This window comes from Vombatus ursinus, unplaced genomic scaffold (genome assembly GCF_900497805.2).
Source record: "Vombatus ursinus unplaced genomic scaffold, bare-nosed wombat genome assembly UNPS02014959.1, whole genome shotgun sequence".
In the NCBI taxonomy this organism is placed as follows: Eukaryota; Metazoa; Chordata; class Mammalia; order Diprotodontia; family Vombatidae; genus Vombatus; species Vombatus ursinus.
The window spans coordinates 15,176,892-15,200,084 of NW_020954737.1; the positions used below are offsets into that span (position 1 = coordinate 15,176,892).

The window sequence follows — 23,193 nt, forward strand, 5'->3', positions numbered from 1 at the left end:
CTAAAAGAGGGCTGCATGATCAAATCTTTGGAGATCACTTCTACCTCTGATTTTGTGACTGATTCTTTGAGATTGAGAAAAGAGTGAAAACACAACCCCTCAATTCCCTTTTTTTCTTCATATGAGAGATAAATACAGCTAACTCCCCCCACCCTCATCCCTACTCAAAAGTCAGTCCTGAGCATCCACCTACTGTGTAAGCAGTATGATATTGGATGTCATGAAGGGATCCAGAGAAAGGAGGAAACATGGGCCTGCCCTCAAGGATCTCCATGTCTAATAGGAGAGCTGTGGTCCCTGCCCTTAGCCCATAGCTTACTCACCACAAACATATGTAAGGACATAATGATTGGCACTACAGAATGGGGTTAGGGGGCAGAGGAGAGAAATACTGGAGTGATGGCATCCCTAAGAGACTTCCACTATAGAAAATCCCAATTGAATAGCTGCTACCCTCAGACTCTCCCTTGGTAGCTAAATAGAAAAATATTTACTGCTTTATAGAAGCTGAGTAACCATTTAATATAAACATGCCTCTCTGGGAAATACAAGTTGGACCAGAACAGGGTGAAATTTGCTTACCCAGTGCTAGCTACAAATTCCAACCTTCCCTTGGGCTGGTTCTTTGCTGTGGTTTAGAAAGCACCTTGTTGATCAGTGAGAGTAAGGGATTTAGGTCCTCACTGGTTTTTTAACTTTTTAAATCCATGTGAACAGCCTGCCACGGTGGGAAATCCAACATTGTGGACAGTTTATCTTCTGAACCACAGCCTATGGTGACCAGAATCACTTCTTCTTGGTCAGAGCAGCTCTACCATATAACTCACATTACAGGGCAGGACCTGAATGCCATTCTGTTTCTTCAGAGATCTTGTTCTGGGTCAACACCCCTCATAAACCTGTCTCTGCTTCCTGATTTGTTCATCTCTGCCCTGTGATTTCCTGAATGTTACCTTCTGACCAATGTGCTCTATGGAGGATGGGGTTGAGCAGAGGGATAGATGCTTATTTAATGCAGTGAAAAATGTCCTTTCCTCCTTACTCTTTCAGTGAGAATCAGCAGAGATAGTTCAAGTGGGAGGAGACCCAGGGCTACCTACCTTATGGAGAAGACTGTGATCCCTAAGGGCTATAAGTTGGAAAATGTGAATGAAACTGCCATACCATATTCAGTGAGGGGGAAGGTACCTACTATTTCAGAGAGTTTGGATCTGGAGAAGAGAAAGAAAGCAAAGCTAATTAGGTACTGTATAGACTCCTGACTCTGCCCTTCCAGATTGCCACCCCAAAAAAACCACTTATTGGATTCTCTTCTCGAAATTCTTTGGTCCGTTTTGCCTGGCACAGTGGGGGAAATGCTGGATTTGAACCTGGGTTTGAATCCTGGCCCTGATTTTCACTGACTGAGGTATACCCTAGGAACCCATATATGGTTGCAACCCATACTTTAAGAAGCGCTGAAGGGATCGTGAGTGGAAAAAGTTTAAGAAGCCCTGCCCTAGACAAATCATTTGTCTTCTTGGGCCTCAGTTTCCTCACCTACAAATTGAAAGTGTTGGATTAAATGGCCTCAGAGATCCCTTCCAACCCTAAGTTTATGATCTCATGATTCTATGCCCAATATGTCAATCCTTTAGTCATATTATCCTCAGCCCTGAGGGTGCAACTGAGTTGTAGCAAAGTTCTGAGCTCTCTAAATTTAACCTTGCTCCTAGGACTTACCAAAGATGCTTGACTGCTATGTTATGCATATTCACTATTTGCATGTAAGTGTGTACATACATATTCATTAAGAGCATGCATATATGTATACACTATGCCAAGGACCTCCATAATCTCTATTCATTCTTCTACTGCTCTTTGTCATGAATCAGACCAGGTTTTGGGGAGGGAGGATGTTTGGAATTGTATGAGACCTTTAAAGAGATTGAGTCCAACCCCTCATTTTTCAAATTAGGAAACTGAGGCCCCAGCAAGATTAAATTACTTGCCAGGGGGTCATATGGCCAGTAAATATGGAGGCATGGGGGATGCTAGAATAAATTTTCCCAAGGCATCTGTCTTAATGTTGAAGTCCCTAAAACTACTTTGGCTTAAAGCTACTTTTTCAACTATCTCTTATATAACTTTCATATTCTTAATGTCAGTCATTATGAATATAAATAGTTCATTATCTATACTAGGGCAAATTGAGGGAGCAAATTGGAAAAATTCAAAGCATTTATATTTCCCTTTGAAAATTAATCTGGGGCAGCTAGGTGGCGCAGTGGATAGAGCACCAGCCCCGAAGTCAGGAGGACCTGAGTTCAAATCCGGCCTCAGACCAAACACTTGACACATACTAGCTGTGTGACCTTGGGCAAGTCACTTAACTCCAATTGCCTCACCAAAAAAAAAAAAAATTTAATCTGATGCCATGCATTGGGTACATGCCTATAATCCCAGCTACCCAGGAGGCTGAGGCTAGCAAATCTCTGAGCTGCAGTGAGTAATACGTCATTTGGGTATCCAGACTAAGTTCAGCATTAATATTAGGAGCCCCTAGGAGCCCCCAGGTTAGCTAAGGAGAAGCAAACCAGCCCAGGCAGAGATGGAAGCAAGTTAAAACCTCCCATGCTAATCAGTAGTGGGACAGGCGCTTGAGTAGATTCTACATTTTCAGGCCAGATAAGTTAGGGAGAACCTATCTTTCCTTTTTTTTTTTTTTCTTAAGGGAAGAGAAGTGGAAAGGAAAGAAAAGGAAGGAGAAAGGAAGGAGGAAGGGAAAAAAAAAGTTAACCATACCTATGACATAAACCCTTAGACATACTCTTTCCCCTTGTGCCCTGATGTCCTCCTTTGTCTGGCCCTGTTGATTGGGCAGCTGGCTGTGTCTATTTGGGAAAAGAGGTCACAGGGCACCATGGATAATCCACAGTTGCAGATAACTGCAAATTAATTTCATAATTATGACAGCAATGATTGTATTTTGTTTGTAATTCAGAGGGCTGGAGGGTGTGTGGTGTTGAAAGAAAAATATCATCTGTGATGAGTATGACCATCACCATCACAGCCTATGTTCCCATTTGCCCCCCAGTGAAATGTCAGACAGCATGTTTGAAGACCTCATCGCTGCCCACCTTGTGCTGCCCAACAGAGTGACGGTCCCCGTGAAGAAAGGGCTGAATATAACCAACCTTCGGTTCCCGCTACCCTGCGTGAGTGCCCAATTCAGGCCCTTACAGAGAGAGGGGAAGGAGAAATCAAGCCAAAGCACGTTTGGCACAGGGCTCTACACACAGTGGGTACTCAGTCCATGATGTAGTCTGGCCTAGTGTTAAGGGAAGCTGGACATGGTTTCTCCATGTGTAAATTGGGAAGACTCCCTTTTTTGTTCCTTTCTTCATGAAGGAATGTTGCAATTTACATAAGACAATGGAGGAGAAAAGCTCCTTCACAAGGAAAGAAAATACTTTTTTCCTCTTAAAAATTTTATTGTAATTTTTTGTTCTTCCATCACCTTTATTCCCCAGATATATCCTCCATTCTCTCCTACCTAGAGAGCCATCTATTGTAATGAAAAATGGGTAAAAAGAAAACAAAAAGCAGTGGAGCAGACTAACTAAGTGCATTAACTGCATCAGACAGTATATGCAGTGTTCCACACCCACAGTCCCCCATTTCTGTAAACAGTGGAGGAAGATGGGTTTTGGCCTCTCTTCTTTTTGAGGCCAAGCTTGATCACTACAGTTACAGAATTCAGTTTTATTTTTTCTTTTACATTGTTGTAGATGTATATGTGGTTCTCCTGGTTCTGCTTTCTTCATTTGCATCAGTCAGTTTATCTAAGTTTTTCCATGCTTCTGTGGATCGGAAGCCACCCTTTAACCTAGGGGACTTTTTCATTATATGACCAGAGAGAGGTCTTTCCTTGTGTGGTCATTGGTTGTGGTTCAGTCATTGTCAGTCATATCCAACTCTTTGTGACCCCACTTGGGGTTTTCTTGGCAAAGATACTGGAATTGTTTGCCATTTCCTTTTCCAGTTCATTATATAGATGAGGAAACTGAGGCAAACTGGGTTAAGTGACTTGCCCAGGGTCTCAACCAGTAAGTGTCTGAGGCTGGATTTGAACTCAGGTTTTCCTGACTCCAGGCCCAGCACTCTGTCCTCTGTGCCACCTTGCTACTCCCTTGTGTAGTCACACTGGTATGTAAACCTATCCTTTTCTGGCCCCTCTGATCTGCTAGCAAACATATCTGGAAAGAGAATCTAGTCGTTTCCCAGTGAGGGGGAACTGTTTGGTTCACTACCTGGTTAGATTTTAATAAGTGAGAAGCACAGCACACCTGGGCAGGAAAGGAATGAGGAAATGTCTCACAGAGCCTTAAGTTCAATCTCATCTTTCTTCTCTTTGTCTCCTGAACCTCCTTGTTGGGAGGCTGTGAGCTCTGACCCTTGGAGCTATTTAACCATCCTTACACATCCTCAGATTTCATTAGTCCAGCTCAGGTCTTCTCATTCAATACCTCTCCCTTGGCAAATATCTCTTTTAATCTCCTTTGCTACTCTAAAGCTGCTACTTGTTTTTTTCAATTCTCTATTTACCTTCTCTCAGTCTTGATAGCTGTTTTATTTGTCCTTCTCAGGGAATTTCCTTCTAGGTATTTGAATTCTCATTGGACAGCGTTCTTGTTTGTACCATCTGCCTCCTTGCCAAAAATGTGTACAGTGAATGTTCATCTTTGCCGCCATTTTGCCCACTTTAAAATAGCTTATTGAGTTGCTTCTCCCTCCTCTCAGCTCTCCCGGGTCTAAAGCTCAAGGATGTGGGGACATAATGGAAAGAGCACTAGATTTGTTATCAGAAGATCTGGTTTTAAATCTTGCCATTTGCTGGCTATCTTGCCTTGAACATCACCTTTCTGGGCCTTGGTTTCCTTATTGGTAACATGAAGGGGTTGGACTAGGTAATCTCTAATGTCTCTTCCAACTTGAACATTTCTTGAGTATTTGTAAATATGGTTGAATTTGAAGTCAGGGCAACCTGGGTGAGATGCAATCCCTCTATTGAAAGGGGGAATTGGGCCAGCTGCCTTGGAAGACGTTTTGTCACCTGCTAACCCAATGAGGTCATCCAATCAGATTCAGTTAAACCAGAGAAATTAAATAGCTGTCAGTATACAACTGCTTATTTAAACATCATAGTACTACTGTTTGTTATCTAGTATAACAGACATCAAAAGAAAATTGACAACTTAGATTTTTTAAAAATTTAAGAGGAATTTTTTGAAAAATTAACAGATTTAAGTTAAAACTTCCAATTTACAATTGAGCTTAAAATTCAATTTTTCAATGTATTCTTGAGATGGTCATTACTCATATAACTCTTTTATATGTCCTTATTCTGTATAACTCTTTTAAAATATATATATATACATACATATAATATTTTGCTTTTTCCCATTACATGTAAAATAATGTTTAACATTCATTTTTTTAAAATTTTGAGTTTCAAATTCTCTCCCTTCTTTCCTTTCCTCCCCCCCCCATTGAGATGGAAGCAATGAACAATTAAAAAACAATTAAATTTAAATATATCAAGTCCAAAATAGGGTGGCTAGTTAGTGTCCCACTAACAATGGAAAGTCATTTCAGGCAGCTAAGTGTCAGAGGGGACAGAATGCTAAGCCTGGAGACAGGACGACTCATCTTCCTGAGTTCAAAGCTGGCCTCAGAATCACTAGCTGTGTGACCCTGGGCAAGTCACTTAACCCTGTTCGCCTCAATTTCCTCATCTGTAAAATGAGCTGGTGGAGGAAATGGCAAACCACTCCAGTATCTTTGCCAAAAAAAAAAAAAATGCACATAGAATCACAAAGAGGTGGATACAACTGAAATGACTGAATAACAACAATTACCCACTGCGCTGTCCATCTTACCTGTCCTAGCATTGATTCTCTTTCATCTGTGACATGCCACACTCTATCATGCATTACATGAGCAGTGACCTTACCACATTTGGTTCAAGATCATAATCGTGGGAGAGGACAATATAATAACATCCCTATCTTCCTGAACTGAAATCCACCTCTATGTTTGTATGTGTACCTTCACAACCTCAAATAAGTTTAACCATGCCTGTTTTTTTTTTTAAGTTAAATTTTATTTTTTCAGTCGGCAAAAATCTGTGTTCTCTCCCTCTCCCCACTCACCCCAGTTAAGAAAGAAAAATAAAACTCTGGTTATAAACATGGATAGTCAAGCAAAGCAAATTACCACTTGTCATTTTTCCTTGTGAATAGAAGAGCAGCCATGGATTTGTGATTTATTCCACCTCTTTCCTGACAAAGATATAATAACCTTCTCTACAAGTGAAAAAACCCAGTTTCAATCCTGCCTTTGACACTTGCTATGTGACCATAGGCAAGATATTCTGAACCAATTAGGAATATTAAAAAAAAATTATATCCTTGGACCCAAAGAAAAGTGTTCTTTAATATTGGTGTGTTCAGCCACTTTGATAAAGATTTCTCTTTATTTAAAAGAAAAATCGTAAAGGCCATAGTTCTGATCTATATGTTAAAATACTGTTCTTTGGAACCATGTGACTGAAGCATCACTGCCACCTCATGGAAGTTTACCCTTACTGCAAGCAAAATTATGTAGGAGGAAATAAACCACCACTAGGATTTTGTTAAAGTCATGAAATGCCATGATGCCACAGTGAAATGTGGTTTATAATAAAGGTCTCCTAATTAAATCAGCCTTTTGATACTGAATCTTCAGTGTACTTCCACTTGGCTGGACAAATAAGGAAATATAAGTAGAATTGGCTGATTTAAAAAGAAATTGAATCAGTTTTAGAAAAGTGTTGGAGGAAAATAGTCAGGGCTATCACTAGCCAAACAACCTGCTCGGTGAGATTCCCTTCACTCAAATAATAGACATTCTGCCTGAGAGCAATAGAAAAGGCTTCAGACCCCTGCCCCTCACCCCCACCCCCAAGGCATTCTTTTTGCTACTGGAGTGATCAGGGAATGTTTCATGAAAGAGATGGAATTTGGGGCAGCTAGGTGGTGCAGTGGATAGAGCACTGGCTGTGGAGTCAGAAGGACCTGAGTTCAAATCTGGCCTCAGACACATGATACTCACTAGTTGTGTGACCTTGAGCAAGTCACTTAACCCTGATTGCCTTGAAAAAAAAGAAAGAGGTGGAATTTGATTCAAATAAAAAATATTCATTTGGTATCTCCTATTTGAATTTGAACTGTATCTTGGATGGGAAGTATTTAGTTAAATGTAGAAAATGGGGACAAGATCACTATAAGGAGAAAAAGTGGAATAAGGAAATAACCTTGGACACACCGTGTATACCATACCATTGTATCAGTAATCATAGTGGACATGTGTATAGCATTAGATTAAAAAAAAAACACTTAATATACCTTTTTTAATTTGATAGGCAGCATGGTGTTACAATGGATAGAGTGCCAGGCCTGGAATCAAGAAAACTCATCTTCCTGAGTTCAAATCCAGCCTCAGATACTTACTAGCTGTGACCCTGGGCAAGTCACTTAACCTTGTTTGCTCAGTTTCCTCATCTGTCAAATGAGCTAGAGAAGGAAATGGCAAACCACTGTAGTATCTTTGCCAAGAAAATCCCAAATGGGGTCATGAAGAGTCAGACACAGCTGAGAAACAACTGAACAACATTTGATTTGATGAACACAAGAGCCGTATGAACTAGTTAATACAAGTATTAACCCCATTTTGCAGATGAGGAAACTGGGTCTCAGATTACATAACTGCTTCACCCAGCTATTAAGTATCTAAGGCAGAATTTGAACCAGGGCCCCCTCTACTTCATAGTTTTTTCCACTGTAACAAATAGCATATCAGTATCCCTTTCTATCTTTTACTAATTACATTTCAATTAGAATCTCACTGATGTGGTCAGGGAAACATTCCAGGCATTTGAGATTTAGGGAAGCATTTTATCTCATTAACAACCAATTTGGAGCTTGTAGCCTCCTATGCAGTGATTATAGTGACATCTACGCTACAAGAAAAGTTGGGGGAGGATATGGGTTTTTTTAAGGGAGGCTAGTTGAGATTTAGATATGTTGAATTTGAAGCTATTCAAATAGTAATGGCCAGTGGATGCTGAAATCATAGAAGCATATAATTACAAGCCATCTGGTCTGTGGGGTCTACCTCCTCCCTATACAAAAGAGGAAACTAAGACATAGAGATGTTAAGTAACTGGCTTATAGTCACATCGTGTGAATCAGCTTTCCAAGGGAGCGATTATGAAGAAAAAAGAGCAGAGGACTAAAAACTGAGCTTTGGGATGTGCCTAGTTAGAGGTCTAGAAGACTGGCAACAAAGGAGTCAGAGTGGAAGAAGAGCTAGAAGAATATAATGTCATAGAGAAGAAGAGAGAAAGAGCTTTAAAAAAGATAGTGGTTAGCAGTGTAAAATGAGAAAAGGAAAGCACAATTTTCATAGTGTGGTTGGGATGGACAACATGGTTGGTACATATTTGTTGTTCAGTTGTTTCAGTTGTTCCAACTCTTCGTGACCCCATTTGGGGTTTTCTTGGCAAAGATACTGGAGTGGTTTGCCATTTCCTTCTCCAGCTCATTTTACAGATGAGGAACTGAGGCAAAAGTTAAGTAATCACACAGCTAGTGTCTGAGGCCAGATTTGAACTTAGGAAGATGAGTCTGACTTCTGGCTAAGCATTCTATCCACAGTGCCACCTAGCTGCCCTTGGTACACATTACTTCTTTCAAAAGTTTGTCAGTAAAGGGATGGAAGAGAAACTAGTTAATAATTGAAGTTGATGAAATAAAGCAAAGATTTTTTTTCAAATAGGGAAGATCCATGAATGTTTGAAGACAGAAGGGAAGGACCAAAGGATTAATATCTATGTTTTAGGAATACAGATTTGTATGTGTATGTTGTCTACTATAAGACATACCTGATGAAAAATTCAGGCCACCTCGATGATTCAGACTGAATACTATAGGAAGACTATGGTAGATTCCCTCCTAAAACTCCCTTGGAGGATGCCAGAAGGCATCCAGGAGATATAATATATCATCATGGTTCTCAAAAGGGTTTGTAAACCAATACTCTGCTGTTCAAAACAGGAAAAATCTGGAAGGGGCTAAGACATTGTTCACTGTCACTGATTTCCTTCTCTACATTAATGGCCTTTGACTTAAGGTAACCCAGAGACACATGAAGAACTAGCAGACTAGTAGCCAAGTAAGCTTTAGAGAAACTGAGCTCTGAGAGAACTTTGTAGAATTTCTGGGAGTAGAGTCACTTAATAGTAGGAGCTGGGAGAAAGGATAAAAGCCAGGACATAACAGAGCAATTGAGAGCCCAGGATGTTAGATCACAAGAAGATACCACCAGGACATAGTTTTTTACTCCACCTACCTTCCCACTCTCAGAACACATAGGACAAAGGATCAGGGTTTCAAGGGAAACAATCATGAGTATCAATAAATTAGGGGAAGGGAGACCTCCCTGCATGATCATTTGAGAACAATGGGCCATCCCCAGTTACCAGGAGTAGTCCAAGTGCCTGCCACGGGTGAAAAATCTAAGGGATGTCAGGCTAGGGAAAGATCTTGTGAAACATCCCAAAATAGAAAAAAAAAATTTACTGTCTCCACCCCTCCTTCATTAAATAGGACAGAGGGTCTTAAATACTTTTGTGCCACGGATCCCTTTGGAAGTCTGGTGAAGCCTATAGAACCCCTTCTCATAATAATGGGTTTTAAATGCATATAATAAAATGGATGGGATTACAAAAGAAAAATTATATTGAAGTCATTATTAAAGTATTTTTTAAACCTGAATTTATGGACCATAAGAACTCCTTATTAAAGGAGGGGAGCACAAAAATTTTAATTTTTAAAAAATTAAAAATTTTAAGGTCTACACTGTATAGAGAATAACAGTTGCTCCTCAGAAAGCCCTAAAAGAACCAGAAACTCTTGATTAGGTCTTTACTCAGAGAACCAGAAACTAAGTCTCCAAGCCGTTGGTTTTCCTCATATACGTGTGACTTAGAAAAGAGCATTAAGATAATCAGGCAGTCAATAAGCATTCATAAAGTGCCTGCTATGTGTCAGGCACTGTGCTAAGTACTAAGGATACTAAGAAAGGCAAAAGACAACTCTGATGGAGTAAATCGGACCAGAACCAGTCTGTAACCTGTGGGTGGCTGGAGCCGAACAAAGCAGGCTAGAGACAAGAGAGTCAGGAATCACACAGAAGTTTAATTTCAGAGTGAGGAAAATGCTTGCAAATGGAAGTCCTCCTGAGGAGGGCTTGACATGCTGGAGCAGGGGTAGTTATAAGCCTGAAAATACAAAAAGGTTGAAACCAACACAATCATTTGAAGGCCTTGAGTAAACAGTTCCCACGGCAGGCCCACGCATGCAGTATCTTTGGGACAATACAGGTGGTTCTGGAGTCCTGTGGGAATAGTCTCCAAGTTAGTAGAATTGTTGAGTATTGTGATTGTCTCAAGTTGTAGGGATCATTGAATCTTGTGATCATTCAGCAGGGTACGGAACCAGAGTTAGCATGCCAGGAACAGAAGTGCTGCCCCTGGTTTGGTTCACTTAGCAGTTATAAGCACAGGAATTCAAGAATTGTTAGCATGTCAGGAGAATTTGATTGATCACTTTCTGCTGCAGCATGTTGGCTGCTTCTGGCTCTCAGGTTCCTGGGAAATAGGGTACACCTATCAAAGCAATACAAAAATTGTATGATTTTGCCATAGGTGAGTGCAAAAGATTGTTGTTATGCCAAACTCAGGGCACAGCTTGCTTGCTAAGCATTAGCCCTGGAAAATAGGGTATCTCCTAGTATTTTGACAAGTTCACAGTTAGTGAGAGAAAGAACATGAAAACAACTATGAACAAATAAGATATATGCAGGATAAAGTGGAAATAATCAACAGAAGGAAGGGATTAATGTTAAGGATGACGAGGAAAGGTTCATAGAAGATTTTAGCTGGAATATAAAGGAAGCCAGGAAAGCCAAGAAGTAAGAGAATTCTAGGCATAGAGGACAGCCAGTGAAAATTCCTGGGAAAAAACAAATATATATTAAGCAGTCATACTTTGCTGATTCTTAGATTTCTACATTAAGGTAGTAAATCCTCCTTTGGGTTAGCAAAGATAATAACCATTATAGCCCTTTTGTATTGTAGTGAGAAATGTGCCCTATATTCAACCAATTTATCAACTAGTAAACATAAGGAATGATATTTGACCTGCAGAAGACCCAAATCATTTTTGTCTTTCATTTTTCTATAATGTCCAACTCTTTCTGACCCCATTTGGAGTTTTCTTGGCAAAGTGGTTTACCACTTCCTTCTCCAGCTCATGTTACAGATATGGAACTGAGGCAAAGAGGGTTAAGTGTCTTGCCCAGGGTCACTCAGCTAGTAAGTGTCTGAGGCCAGATTTGAACTCAGGAGGATGAGTTTTCCTAACCCCAGGCCTGGCACTCTATTCAGTGTACCACCTAGCTGCCCCAAAATATAAATATGAAATATATAATCATGGAATCATATAATATATAGATGGAAGGATTTACATAGATGAACTAGTCCAATCTCTTCATTTTATGTGAGGAAACTGAGGCTCAGAAAGTTACAATTATTTGCCCACCATGTGATGTCTTAAATAAGTATTAAGTCAGTGTTAAAATAAATTTAAAGTCCTGAAACACGCCCCAGATAATGGCCAACATGTGCTAGAGATGTTGGGAGAGAAGCCACTTTGAGTTTAAAATTTTGCTGTGTTTTAATCACCTACAGATATTTGAGAATTGACTGTTGTAATAATCAAATACTGGGAGATACTTCCTAATTGCTTTGTTTTTTAAAGAGTTTCTGTCCTCTTGATGTGGGGGTGGTGTTTTTCAGGGAGTTATCAGAGTTTGCTTGTTGGAGGCTGAGAAACTAGAGCGAAAGGATGGTTTCCTGGGGTTGAAAGGCAAGTCAGATCCTTATGCCCTGGTGACTATTGGCCTCCAGAATTTCCGGAGCAAGACTGTGTACAGGAACTTGAACCCTATCTGGAATGAAGTTTTTGAGGTAAGAGTGTCCTCAGAATCTTACCTTTCATCTCACTCTTTAATCTTCTAGATCCAACTGTCTTTCCAGCTCTCTGTGTCTTTCTGCCTCTCACTGTATGTTCCATGGGAACATCTGCCCCTTAGAAAAAGTGTAAGTGAAGTTTGCTTAGGACTCCTCCTTTCTCTCTCCCCTCTCCCATGTTCCTGATGCCCATATGTGATCGCCTATCTAATAATTATAGTACTAGCTAACTTTTGTATAGCACCTATTGTGTGCCAGGCACTAAGTGCTTTACAAATATTATCTTATTTGATCCTCTTAACAACCCTGGTTGGTAAGGGATATTATTATACCCACTTTACAAATGAGGAAACTGAAGCTAACATAGGTTAAGTGACTTATGAAGTGTCACACACCTAGTAAGTGGCCAAGGATGTCTTTGAACTCAAGTCTTCTAGATTTCAGGTTTGATGCTACATCCACTGTGCCACCTAGCTGCCCAGTGTTTCCCAGAGGACTTGCTTTTCTGAGTTGCATTCCATATTCTGGATCACTCTCAGGTGTTTTTTTAAGTCCTTGACCCTGACTCCATCTTGCTATCCTTATAACTTTCCTAACCTATATTTAATAGCCTCAGGGTTCTGACCTCTGCTTTTCAATGTCATGGCTAGCTAATCTGATTAAGCTAATGCTGGTATATTAATGGGAGAGGACTATCCTTTCCTCCTGCAATGTTTGTACTTTACAATAATTTCTGTTTTTGTTCCCTTACCCAAAGAAATTGGACTAGGTGGTCTCTGAAGTCCTAGCCAGCTCTAAATCTATGAACTTGTATAAAGAATTTCTGACCAGAGAGAAAGGTGGTAGCAAGTAGGTCAGGGACGACCCTTGACAGAATTGTGAAGCACACAACTTTTACTTTCCTTGCCCTCTGTCTCCCCCTTTTTATTTTTATTAACTCTTTGGACCCTCTTGGGTCTACCTGCTTTTAACACTTTGTGCCCTCCTCACCATCAAAGGGTGTGATGCCTGTGACCTATAATTTATAGCATGACTTTCATGGAGATTCACAAAGCGATAAGTAACCTTGACAGTCTGTCTGGTCCTGCCCTGTCCTTTCATGAGGCTGGTTGACTAGACTATCCAAAAGAAAGCTAGCTATTCTCTTCCTGAAAAGCCTCACTGTCTCCCTCAGCCACCCAAACCACTTTCAAGCCATAGGAGTTAAGGAGTTCTTTCATGAACAACCCAAAGCTTTCTTGCCTAAAGGGAGTTTCAGTAAGTAGGAGATGCAGGAGGACTTCCTGATATCAGGATTTTACTGCACTGGATGAATGAGGCTGCTGGCTGGCCTTGGGTCAGTCTCACCAGGCAGCCATATTGTCTTTTCCAGAGGCAGGAGTAGAACAGTGTAGCCTGAAGTATTGACATAGGGCCAAAGTATCAAGATGCTTTAGAACCCACATTTGGAGGTGACCCAAGGGGACAGGTTTGCCAATCACTGAACACCGAAAGCTGGCACAAGGGAGAGTGTGGGACTGGAGGTCATTGCACAATGCTGGGCTGGGTGTTGACAGAGCTATTATATGGTCATAAATTTGGTTTTATTTCTTCCTCATGCTCTGTGGGAATATCAAACTTCTGGAGAACACCAGCACTCTATCCCTTAAATCCTTTTGTTCCTTCTCCCAAGAATTTTTGCATTTTAAGCCTCTTCTCTTAATTCAGAATGAGAGCTATTTTTTCTTGTCTAAGGAATGTCAAACATTAGTCAGTTGTTTGTTTATTATGTGACTGGTGAGAAAGCCAAGCAATATTTTGTGAAGCAGAGAGCCCTCTCTGACTGAAGTCCAAGGACACAGGGCCTTATTTAATTCATTTCCACAATGCCTACTACATTCCAGGCACTAAGTGAGTTCATGGGGATACAAAGTTGAAAATCAACGGTCCCCCACTCTCAAGAAGTGTATAATCTGATGAGGACAGGACATAAATGGACATGATACAAACTAGAATGGGCTTGGGGCTAAGCAGAGATCCAGACAAGTGAAGGCAAGTCAATAAGCATTAGTAATACAAGCAGAAACAAAGACAGTCCCTGCCCTTATGTTCTGGAAAAATAATATATAAAAGGAAGCTGAAAAGTATGAAGAAGGTGGAGATGATAGAGAAGGTGTAGAGGATCAGGAGTGGAGCCTGGAGAGAAATGAAGACATGGATCATCTGGTTGTTTTCCTTAAAATGGAGATTCTGAGAGGAACCAGCCAATCAGAGGAAGAGACTACAGAGTAGTATGTACTTCCAGTGTGAGAAGTCATGAATAGAATGAATCTCCAGAGGGTGGCATGTTAAAGAAAATTAAGTCTTGGGAATAAAGCCTTTCTTATCCAAGAATAAATTAATTTAATCTGACTGGAGGGAAAGGGGCAGGATTTGGATACACAAGGCAATCTGGGGCTTCTGTTGATCATGCCATTAGTGATTCTACCCACCTTGCCTATGTGGGGTGAGTCTTGCAAGCCTGTGGGTCTGTGAGGCTTCTCCCTCCTCCCACTCAGCAGATCTTGATCACTGGGGGAAATCAGCAACACAGAGACTTATTGCAAATAAATCCTCTGAGAGCTGTTATTCCTTTTGTCCTCTGTGAATCTAATGATAACAAAGATTTTCTGATCTAGAATCATAAAATGTTAAGGCTGGAAGGGACCTTAGACATCATAAGATCACAGAGCAAAAGCTGAGAGGTCATCTAATGTCCCCTAACCCCATTGTGCAGAAGGAACTGAAGCCCAGAGAGGAGGTAGATGTCCCAAGTTCAGGTAGTTAGTTGGTGACTATCCCTCCTCCTTGTTAAGATGACTATGACCCTTTTGGATACTCTCCCTTGGAAAAAGAATCCTAGAGGGAGAGTTAGGTTACCCAATACCTCTTCCTCTCTGCCCACATCCTCCATTCTCCAGAAATAGGAACCTTCATTCTCTTCCCCTTATCTGTGTCATTTCTCCCCTATTCCCACCCCAACCAGGATGGAAGTCTCCTAGAAAACAATGGGACATGGACATAGGGACCTGAGAGAAAATTTGTTTCTGAGGAAATTAATTTTTCTTCATCTGTGTAATGAAGGGGTTGAATCAGCTGGTCCCTAAGGCCTCCACCAGCTCTAAATCACATGATCTCACTTTTCTGGGGGGAAGTTACCTGACAGCAGTAAATTGAGCCCTAGACATCCTTACCAGTCCCTGGCATTAGACGTAGGATACCACAGCTTTGGGGAAGGCATCTTGGTTGCCCTCAGCTGCCTTTCCAAAAAGAGATTATCTCTATGTACTTTGTAAAGCATGCAGACCTTTCATGAAATAATCATCCCAGATAAACCAAAATGGTGTAAGTATTAATGACAAGAACTGCTGTTAGGCATGTGAGTAGGGGGTGGGGGAAGGTGAAATCTGTTTTCCTTCTACTTGCCAGGGAAGTTGCTGCAAATCCTAAGGATATACCATCTACCCATTGCACTGCCAAGGAAACTTTTTCTCTTTCTGAAGTTTATAGTTTATGAAGTCCCGGGGCAGGACCTGGAAGTGGATTTGTATGATGAAGATACAGATAAAGATGATTTTCTGGGCAGGTGAGGATAACTCTAGAGTGGGCCCACAATGGCAGACTTCCTTTAATTAGGCTAACTATCACTTCAGGGGTACCAGGCTATTGGGCTGAGGAGCTCAGGGACTTAGATTTCTGCTGCCCTCTTCTGCCATTAGAAAACTGTACCATCCGTGAGGCTTGTAATCTCAGCTACTGTGAAAGCTGAGGCTGACTGATTGATTGAGTCTGGGAGTTCAGGGATGCATAAGGGCATAAGGGCTAAAGCCAATCAGGTGTCTGTGCTAAATCTAGCACCAGTTTGACAAACCAGTGGGAGGAAGGAGGCCACTAGGTTGCCTAAGGAGGGGCAGATGGGCTCATATTGGAAATAGGGCAGGTCAAAATTTCCATGACAATCAGCAGGGGGGTCAGGCCCTTTTGAGGGGCCCCCTGCACTTCCAGCTTGGACAAGATAGGAAGACCTAATCTCAAAAAAATAAATAAAAATCCAACCCTATAACCTTCAACTCCTGGGACATTTCACATGTCTCTAATATCCTGTTCTCTATCTCTAAATTATCTTGACTTAAAAAAAAAAAAACAACAAATCCTAAGGTAATTATCCCCTAGTTTCTTGGACCTCAGTTTCCTCATCTATAGAGTGAGGGAGGACTAGGTGTCTTCTAAGCTTCCTTCTAGTTCTTGGTCTATGATCCCATCCCCCTACCCTTATGCATCCCTGCTACATGAGGGGCTCTAGGCTAGTACAAATGAGTGGTGCTTCTGGCCTCACAGAAGACCTGCTTCCTTGATGCCTGTGGTCTTAGGAGTGCAGCCAACCCAGCAATTCTTTGCCAAGCCCACTTGTACATGAGGACTACTGTGTGAATTTAAATGAATATTTGTATGAAACTAGCCTTTTATTTCACTAGCATATTTGGAGATAAAATGTGACCACTTTGCAAAATTACTTTAGCATAGTCTTTTGTACCTTCTCAGCCTTCCCTCATCTTTTTTTATTTGTTCAGTTGTTTTTCAGTCATGTCCAACTCTTTGTGATCCCATTTGGGTTTGTTTGTTTTGGGTTGGGGGCGGGGGGTAAAGATTTCTTGGCAAAAAGTGGTTTGCCATTTCCTTCTCCAGCTCATTTTACAAATGAGGAACTGAGGCAAAGTTAAGTGACTTGCCCAAGGTCATAAGTTTCTGAGGCTGGATTTGGACTCATGAAGATGAGTCCTCCTGATTCCAATCCCAGTGCTCTATTTGTTGCACCACCTGGCTGTACCCTTCCCTCACTACAATTAGCCAAAGGCAGAAAGTGAGGAGTGAATCTGTGGTGAAGAGAAACTAGCAATTTAAGGGGGAAAGGGCCAAGGCCCACTAGGAGCCTGAAATAGATCACCAGAGTTCCTTTTTGTCTTTCAGCCTCCAGATCAACCTTGGAGATGTCATGAAGAACAGTGTGGTGGATGAGGTAAAGCCTTTGTCTTGGAACCCATAGTACGACTCAGAGTCAGAACAGGCCAGCAGCTCAGAGATAAATAACCTTTCTCCCCCTCCTCTTGTTACCCTCCAACCTAACAGTGGGTATAGTCCTGGAACTAGGTTATGGGGGTGGGCCCAGTTACTTCAGTTTAACTGATATGACCCTTTTCTGCTGAGACAGACACATGTTGTGTCCCTTATAAAGACATCCCTATTGCAGATGGGTGCAAAAGGTTCTTAACCTAGGGTCCATGAACTTTTAAGAAAATATTCTGATAACTGTTTTTCAATATAATTGGGTTCCTTGGTAATCTTATGTATTTTATTTTATTTATTTAAAAACATTCTAAGGAGTCACAAGATTGCCAAAGGGGTACATAGCGCACGCACACACACACACACACACACACACACACACACACATATACACACACACACACAAAGTAAGCTCTGCTTTAGCAGAAATATCATTGGGAAAGTTGCTAATGCTCATGTGCTCATGCTCACACTCGCTCCTTCTATTTTTTTTTTTAATTTGAATTCCAGATTCTTTCTCTCTCTCCCACTACCCCGCATCATTGAGAAGACAAGCAATATCACATCAGTTATAGATGTGAAATCATGCAAAATATATTTCCATATTAGCCATGTTGCAAGGAAAAAGAAAAACAATTATCCTTCAGTCAGCACTCAGAGTTCATCAGTTCTCTCTCTCTAGGTGGAGAGCATTTTTCATCTTGAGTCCTTTGGAATTGTCTTGGATCATTGTATTGATCAGAGTAGCTAAGTAACAGGGACCATTCTTAAGTCTTGTGAAGCTCTGTATTGAATACTAAACATAAGACAAACACAGAGACAGTCATATTATATGGGGAAACTGAGACTTTACAAAATAACTTGCCTAAGGCTGCATTGGTAGTAAGGATTCAACGCAGGTCCTCTGACTCTCACTCCAGTTCTATACTGCCTGTGTACAGAGGTCCAAGAAGAGTGCATGTTAGGCATGGGAAGGAAAGGAAAGAGCTTTTAAATTACTTAGTTGCTTTACTAAAAGGAAAAGAACCTATTTAGAGTCCCAACCCTTAGCAGATTTTTTTCCTTCTTAGGACCACAACTCCAAATCACTGAGTTGAAAGCCCTTCCTTGAAGTTGCCATAATGGGCATCTTGTTCTCTTTCCCAAGATCCTCCCACAGAAGTCAAGGACCTCTGCCTGAGATGCAGTGGCCAGTGTATTCTGTCATTCTGTCAGGTTGGGGAGGACTCACAGTATCTATCTGGTATTAGAAGGATCCCTGACGTGATGTGTCTCATACCCATTTTTTCACAGTGGTTTGTCTTGAACAACACCACAAGTGGCCGGCTACACCTGAAGCTTGAGTGGCTTTCTCTGACCACCTACCAGGAAGTCATGGCTGAGGTGAGTGTGGCAGGTGTGATGGCTCAACTGTCTGAGCTCTTAACCCTTTCCCTGCTGCACCTATCCCAGGTTCCCAACCAAGAAAACCCATGCAAAATTCAAATTTGTGAAACTTGAAAGGCCATTGTCCTGGGTCACTCACCTTCTAGTTAGGCTTCTGAATCTGAATCAGCCCTACTAGACAAATGGGAACTGCCACGAGTGAGGTAATAGGATTATTATGTCCTCTAAAGATAGCGTAAATTTGTAGAATTTAGAAATGGAAGGAATTTTAGAGATTAACTCACTTAGTCCCCTTATTTTACATGTGAGTAAGCCAAGGTCCCCAGAGGCTAAGTGACTTACCCTAGGTCACACAGTCGTAAGTAACAAAGCTGGGATTCAAGCCTAGGTCCCCTGACTCCAAATTCTGTGTTCCTTGTACTACAGTGTGTCATACTGTTTGGAAAGGACATACCCTTTGCTCTTTGATTCTATTTCTTCTACCAACCCTAAACAATCTTTTCCTTTTTTGACACAAATATAATCTGTTTACATAATCCTCTCCCTTGTTACTTGTCATCTACTAACAGCCAAATCACACTGCCAAATAGTCTCAATAATTATAGTATTTGCTTCTTATTTTTTTGTACTCATATCTTCCATCTTCATTGGAGATTTCAGTTGTTCATGGTGATGATCTCTCTGAACACCCAATTCTTCAACCTACTCAAGTCTCCATCCACACCCCATTGTGGCCACCTACTACTCTGATCATATCTTAAGTTTTCTCATTTTTTAGAATTTCTCTGTTTTTCAAAACTGACATTCTACTCTCAGAACTGACCCTCTTTTCCTTCCACTTCTTTTTCTCAAACACACTGACCTCCTTTTTGTCCTTCCTATATACCTTCAGTCCTTTGACCCACCCATCATCTCCCTGGTCATCTCTCCCACTGACTTCACTTAATCTCCTTAATTTTAGCAGGCTAGCTCCTAAGCATGTTTAGAGGGATTAGACTCTTCCCTATTCTTTTAAAAACATTTTCTACTGATATCTCTCCCTGCCCTATCCAGCAAGCCATCCCTTGTAACAAAATAATAATAATAATAGTAATAATTTTAAAAAGAAGTCTAAACTAACCAACACATCAACTGGGTCTGATAGAAGATATAATGTTTTGCTCCCATAGCCTCCCATCACTGCAAGGAAGAGAGCAAGGTATATTTTAGCATCTGTTCTCCGGGGGTTAAGTTTGATCACTATAACAACACAGAGTTCAATTTTGTTGTTTTTTTTTTTGACATTGTTGTAGTGTGTGTGTGTGTGTGTGTGTGTGTGTGTGTGTGTATGTATGTGCATGTAAGAGGGAGGGAGAGAGAGAAGTAAGGAGGCAAAGATAGAGAGAAAGAAGAAGACAGAGGCAGAGGGAGAGAAACATTTTCCTGGTCCTGCTTAATTAATTCTGCATTACTTTACATGAATATTACTTTACTTCTCTGAATTCTTATTTTTATAGAGCAGTACTATTCCATTTCATTCATATCACACAAGCTGCTTAGCCATTCCCCAATCAGATTTGCCCTAATCTTAAAAAAAAAAAAGAGAGAGAAACTTTTAATGTATTGTTTTAACAGCAAAGACATTTCTCCTTCCCCTCCCAAAGAACCATTACTTATAACAAAGAATAAAGGTAGGGGGGAGACAAGGAGAACCATGTTGTTATTGTTCGGTCATGTCCTATTCTTGGTGACCCCATATGAGGTTTTCTTGGCAAATATACTGGTATGGTTTGCCATTTCCTTCTCCAGCTCACTTTACCAATGAGGAAACTAAGGCAAATAGGGTTTTGTGACTTGCCCTGGGTCACAGAACTAGTAAGTGTCTGAGGACAGAGTTGACTCCAAGCCCAGTGCTCTATCCACTGTACCACATAGCTGCCACCAACACATTTTTTTAAAAAAAAGTTTTAAATTAAAAAAATATATATATATCAGTCATTATACACAATAATCCACACCCATAGTCATGATCTCTGTAAAGAAGTGAGAGAGTGCCTTCTCATATCTCTTCTTTGGAGCTAAGCTCTGTAATTATGATTTCACAACATTCAGTTTTGATTGTTTTATTGTTATTGTTTCCATTTACATTCCTGAAGGCATTGTGTATATTTTCATCCTGGTAAGGTTTTATTGTTAATCCTTTCATGTAAATCCTCCCCATGTTTTTCTATTCTTCAGACATTGTTGCTTACAGTGCAGTAGAATTCTATTACATTCATTTGTCACCATTTGATTAGCCGTTCCCAAATCAGTGGGAATTCTCCCATTCATTGAGGAAAATGCCATAATCTCCCCTCCATAGCCCCTGTCAGTGCTTCACAGTCCTCACTACTGGGAAGTTCTTCCTGAGTCTAACTTCATTTCCTCCATGCTTTAGTCCCCCTCTACATACACATAGAGAATAGTTGGTTATGGAGTAACAGATACCTACAACTTCCTGATCCAGGACCCCTGGTACTAGATTAATACCCTTTTGCAGAAGTGGCATTCTCCAGGATCATTATCTGTCCCATTTCTTGGGTAATTCTTCAAAAGTTACTATGGGGCAGCTAGGTAGCAAAGTGGATAGAGCACTGGCCCTGGAGTCAGGAGGACCTGAGTTTGAATCCACCCACCGACCAAACACTTAACACTTACTAGCTGTGTGACCCTGGGCATGTCACTTAACCCCAATTGCCTAAAAATAAAAAAATAAAAAAAAATAAATAAGAAGTTTAAAAAAAAGAGTTACTGTTTGTCTCTGTCTACAGGATCCCAGTGGCCTCTCAACTGCCATCCTTGTTGTCTTCCTAGAAGGTGCCTGCAATTTACCAGTGAGTAAGAAAAGTAGCCAAGTGCCTTCTTTGAATATATGTTTTACACATCCATGATGGTAACTCTTATTTTTCTACCTTTGCTGTAGAGAAATCCTTTTGAGTATATGAATGGTGACTATAGAGCCAAGAAACTGCCCAGGTGTGCCAGGGTAAGTGCTGGGATCCAGTTTTTCTTTTGAAAATGTAAAAGTTATGGATACTTTTTTTTTTCCTTTTGGCCAGAGTAATATTAAGCCCAGCATCCAATGAAGTCTTTGTTTGCTTAATCATTAAGCAAATATTTATTAAGCATCCATTGTGTGCTCTACGCTTCAATTCAACAAGCAGACATTTGTGTTTGTTATGCAGAAGACCTGTCCAGGTTCTGGGAAGATACCAAACTTTGATAAGACCCAGTCTCTACACTCCTGGAGTGTGTTGTCTAGTAGAAGGATAAAATACATGAGCAGATAAATACAAAATATAGTAACACATGATAAATACATTAGAAAACTTCAAGAAAGATCGAGATATGGGATCAGAATGGGAAAGTCATTATCAACAGGGTGGGTGGGGAGGACAGGAAATCAAGGCTTTAATAAAGTTAGGCTTTAAGGATGGGTAGGAGTTAAATAGATAAGGAGGGAGGACACTCCAGGCCAGAAAACAGCATGAAAAAAGCACAAAGGTGGGAGAATACAGGGTGTGTTTAGAAATGAGAGTGCACAAACTTGATTGTAGTATGTGGAAGGAGGCAATATGTGTCCAGGCTGCCTTGTCTACCCATCTCCAGCTTAGGCTCCAATTCTCCAAATACTTACCTGTCTTCTGCTCTTTTTCCTTAAGAGTCTCAGAATCCCAATTTGTCTTCAGGCTCAATAACAGTATTTGCCAGGTGATTTGTAAGAGTGAATGTACTGTTAACTTAACTGAGTGTTTGAGGAGGGAAAGACTGGGAAGTAGGATAAGTCAGGGCAAAAGCAGTGAGAGCTGACTCACAGTATTAAGTGATGATTGATTATCAGAAGAGTAATTCTATGAGCTCCAGGAGTGTTACCGATAGAAGACCTCAAAGATTGTGATTGACAAATCACCCTTACTTTCTCTTTTGATTTTTTTAAAAAAAATATTTTATTGAGGCATTTTGTATTTATGTTGGGGGGGGCAGTTGGGAAGAAACATCCATCCCCCTTCCAGATTGACCCCTTCCTTTTGACAAAGAATAACAGTTAAAACCATCTCATTCAGGGACTCTATCTGAAAGCATATACAACATTTTATCCCAGGTGTTCTTAGCTTTACTGCTTCAAGGAGGGACATATATTTAATTACCAATTTATTATCTGAGCTCTTCCCTTGGTTTTTTAATTACTCAGAGTTCACATTCCTTTTAGTGATCATTTACACTGTTGTAGTCATTGTATACTGAATATTTTCATTAAGCTGGAACCAATTACCATATTTCCCATAGTTATAACAGAAGTTATAATGTGATTTTGAAGACATGCAACCACTTCTTGCATCAATCAAAACCCAGCTGTATTGTTCTCCTGGTTCTCCTTGTTTCATTCTGCTTCAATTCATAAAAGTCTTCCCATGCTTCTCTGAATTCCTTATATTTGCCTTTTCCTACTACACAATAATATCCCATTATGTTCATATGCCCTAGTTTCTTAAGCCATTCCCTGGTCTAAGGATGCTTTGTTTCTAGTTCTTTGCTACCATGAAAAATGTTGCTATGAATATTTTGTTATATACCTAGGGGTGGGGAACCTG

The 23,193-nt window shown here is 40.6% G+C and overlaps 1 protein-coding gene across 1 annotated transcript in view; it reads left to right on the forward strand.

The window, feature by feature from the left end:
• ESYT3 (extended synaptotagmin 3) overlaps window positions 1–23,193 on the forward strand; it is an 87,903-nt gene that overhangs the window by 49,158 nt on the left and 15,552 nt on the right. Inside the window, exons 8-14 of the mRNA XM_027845176.1 lie at window positions 3,077–3,197; window positions 11,942–12,112; window positions 15,637–15,719; window positions 17,102–17,150; window positions 18,491–18,580; window positions 21,373–21,435; window positions 21,525–21,587. Coding sequence (XP_027700977.1) covers window positions 3,077–3,197; window positions 11,942–12,112; window positions 15,637–15,719; window positions 17,102–17,150; window positions 18,491–18,580; window positions 21,373–21,435; window positions 21,525–21,587 — 640 coding nt within the window. The remainder of the gene's footprint in view (window positions 1–3,076; window positions 3,198–11,941; window positions 12,113–15,636; window positions 15,720–17,101; window positions 17,151–18,490; window positions 18,581–21,372; window positions 21,436–21,524; window positions 21,588–23,193) is intronic.